Source organism: Gracilinanus agilis, chromosome 4 (genome assembly GCF_016433145.1).
Source record: "Gracilinanus agilis isolate LMUSP501 chromosome 4, AgileGrace, whole genome shotgun sequence".
In the NCBI taxonomy this organism is placed as follows: Eukaryota; Metazoa; Chordata; class Mammalia; order Didelphimorphia; family Didelphidae; genus Gracilinanus; species Gracilinanus agilis.
The window spans coordinates 326,907,954-326,911,287 of record NC_058133.1 but is presented as its reverse complement, the minus strand read 5'-3'; the positions used below and the strand labels follow the sequence as shown (position 1 = coordinate 326,911,287).

The 3,334-nt window shown below is 37.5% G+C and overlaps 1 protein-coding gene across 1 annotated transcript; it reads right to left on the bottom strand.

Annotated features, from left to right (window-relative positions):
* Window positions 1-831: 831 nt before the first annotated feature.
* On the bottom strand, window positions 832-1,341 carry LOC123245262 (10 kDa heat shock protein, mitochondrial). Its single transcript, XM_044674079.1, has one exon. It carries the CDS (start codon window positions 1,262-1,264, stop codon window positions 956-958), a length of 309 nt encoding a protein of 102 aa, XP_044530014.1. The 5' UTR covers window positions 1,265-1,341; the 3' UTR covers window positions 832-955.
* Window positions 1,342-3,334: the final 1,993 nt, after the last annotated feature.

Below are 3,334 nucleotides of genomic sequence, written 5' to 3'. Positions count from 1 at the left end.
TTAGCCCAGAGCAGCTGACTTTGAGCTTAATTAAAGCATAGCATTATTATTTATGGACAAAAGGAAGCAAGCATTTATAGCACAAGGAGAAGTGCTGAGGATTTTCTCATTCAATTATACAGGGCTAAACACTTTTGTACTTTTGAAAGGAAAAAATCAAAGTCATGTTAGATCAGATGAATAAGGGCATACAGAGTTGGGAAATTAATAAATGAAAGTGGACAAAACAGTGTAGATACATCAAGAATAATCACTGAGTTTCAGTAGCTTCAACAGGAGGGGACAATAAGTTGTTGAGATGTTAAAAAGTTGAAATATTAATGAATCATTGTTTATACCAAGTGGTACAAGCATTTCTATTGTCCTGTTACAAAAAAAAGGGGGGAGGGGAAGCCAGTTTTATCATGGCAAAGTCCATTCACTTTGTCCTTTAAGATACTAATATCTGAGGGCAGCTGGGTAGCTCAGTGGATTGAGAGTCAGGCCTAGAGATGGGAGGTCCTAGGTTCAAATCCAGCCTCAGACACTTCCCAGCTGTGTGACCCTGGGCAAGTCATTTGACTCCTAACACTCTTCCACCTAGGAGCCAATACACAGAAGTTAAGGGTTTAAAAAAAAAAGATACTAATATCTAATTTAACCATAGACCTTTTGCAGCCATGTCAAACTTACAGATCAAAGAGAGAGAAAGGTGTGTGTGTGTGTGTGTGTGTGTGTGTGTGTGTGTGTGTGTGTGTGTGTTAATAGAAGCCATTTTTTTTTTCATGGTTAACCATCCATTTATACATTTTTTTATTTGGAAATGTTCATTTTGGTGCAGAGTAATTGGATTTCAGACACTAGATATCCATTTATTATAAAACAAGAGACCTGGAAATTATTTACATGATGAAACAAAAGACTTCAGAACTTCAGTGGAATGGGCAACATTCTTGACGCCACTTCAACAGTGATTTCAGTCTAAATATTTTCCCAGAATATCACCATCTCTAAATAAGAAATAGTCCTTGTCTTCTAGGACCACTTTAGTGCCACCATATTCTGGAAGAAGAACTTTATCTCCAACTTTCACACTAACTGGCTGAATCTCTCCACTCTTTCCTTTGGATCCTGATCCAACAGCTACTACTGTTGCCTGTAATACTTTTCCTTGAGATTTTTCTGGAAGCATAATACCTCCTTTAGTAACAGTTTCAGCTGCACTCCTTTCAACCAAAACTCGGTCAAAGAGGGGAAGAAACTTTCTAAAAGCCTGCCCTGCCATGGCTTCCACAGTGACCCGCAGTTGTCGCTCTTGCCCAGTCCGTTCTCTCTGTCCCTCCCCGGACGCCGGTGGACTCGTAGCCCCAATAGAAGCCATTTTTGTGATAGCAAAATATTAAAAATCAGGCAGTTTCCATCAATTGGAGAATGGCTAAACAAATTGTCACATATGAACGTAATGAAATATTATTTGCTATAAAAATGACAAATATGAGGAATTCAGGGAAATATGGGAACATTTAGATGAACTGACATAAATCAAAGCATGTAGGACCAGAGATTTATATATATAATAGCTACAGTAATATCTATAAAAACACAGAAAGACTGCTCAAAGTTACTTAAAGGCAATGACCAAGACTGATTTCAGAGAAGTGGGGAACTAAAGATGCTAAATATTGTCTGGACTGAACAAATTGCAGTGTATGATGGTGGTGGAATGCTATTGTGCTATAAGGAATGATGATCTGGAGGATTTCTATATAAACTAGAAGAACCTCAATGAACTGATGCAGAGTGAAATGTGCAGAACCAAGAGAACATTGTACATAGAAAGTGAAACTATGTAATGGACCTTACTACTGGTAGCAATGCAATAATCCAGGACACTCCTGAAGGGTTTATGAAAAAGAATGTTATCCACTGAGAGAAAGAACTATGGGAGTAGAAACACAAAAGAAAAACATATGACTTATCACTTCTCACTTGTATATATATGGGTATATGAATTGAGGTTTTGGCTTTAAAGATTGCTCTGTAACAAAAATGGATAATATGGAAGATGATTCACTAAATTTAATGGCATCTACAAATTTTACATTTTTTACACAAGAAGTTATTCATTTGCCATGGGATTTAATTGTCCTCAGACAATACTAATGCCTTATTAATGTAGTGTGGTTGGTGCCTTATCCTGTGTATACAAAGCCAAAAAAAAAAAAAAGTAGAACCTTTGAAGTTCAGTCTCCAAAGTTGACAATTGTCCCTTCCTCCTCCTTGTATTTCTAGTAGCTCTTCCATAGATAAAGAGAGAGAGGAGAGGAGAGGAGAGAAGAGGAGAGGAGAGGAGAGGAGAGGAGAGGAGAGGAGAGGAGAGGAGAGGAGAGGAGAGGAGAGGAGAGGAGAGGAGAGGAGAGGAGAGGAGAAGAGCAGAGGAGGGGAGGGATGGCAAGAGTGGAGGGGAGGGAAGGGGAGAGAGTTATCATTTCTACCATGTGATTCTCCCTCTCCATCATGGTTTCGATATATCCTGGGAAAGCATGAGAAATTAAATGAGAATTTTGGGGGAGTTTCGCAGAAGCCACAGATGACCCCACAGAACAGCAGATGACACAGAAAAAGTTTAGAAACTCAGAAATGCATACTTAACTCAAAATTTACAAGAAGGTACTGTAAACACTCCATAAAAGAAAAAGAAAAAGTTCAGACTTCTTTTTTGAAGGACCAAAAAATTTTATATAGATTTTCCAGATCATGGGGGTAACATGCCCCATAACACGCACACTGTAGAAGGAATAACTATCTATCTCTCTATCTATCTACATTTGTCAAATAGTGCCTTTTCTGGGTCAGGGTAGGGAGGGAGGAAGATAGCTCAGAACTTAAAATGTAACCAAAAATTTTAAATTAAAATTTTTAAAAGTTGGAAAAAAATAGAAAGAAAAGTTGTCAGTAGGAAAAGTACCAGAGTGTAAAGCTGAGAAGAGGAGAAAAATTGCCACCTCCAGGAGGCTAAACAAATATATTGATTCACAAAGTCTGGAAAATAGGAGCTACCAGAAATGATAAGAAAAGTTTCTCTTTGCTTTGTTATCTATCTTCAGTAATTCTTTCTATACTCAAAAACTCTAACTATGCAATTATTATGATAGCAATACTAAAGATATTTTTAATCTTTTGAATAAGAAGCAATCCCTAACTTCCACAGGCTCAGCCAGCTAAAGAAATGAAAATCTGAGAGCCCCAGTATTATGTGGTTTTATGCTCTTTTCTAAACCCTTTTCTCTCAGAAGGAAAAATACTTCAAGAAAGGAAAAAGTAACTGCTTGGTTCTAGTAATAGAATCGAAACA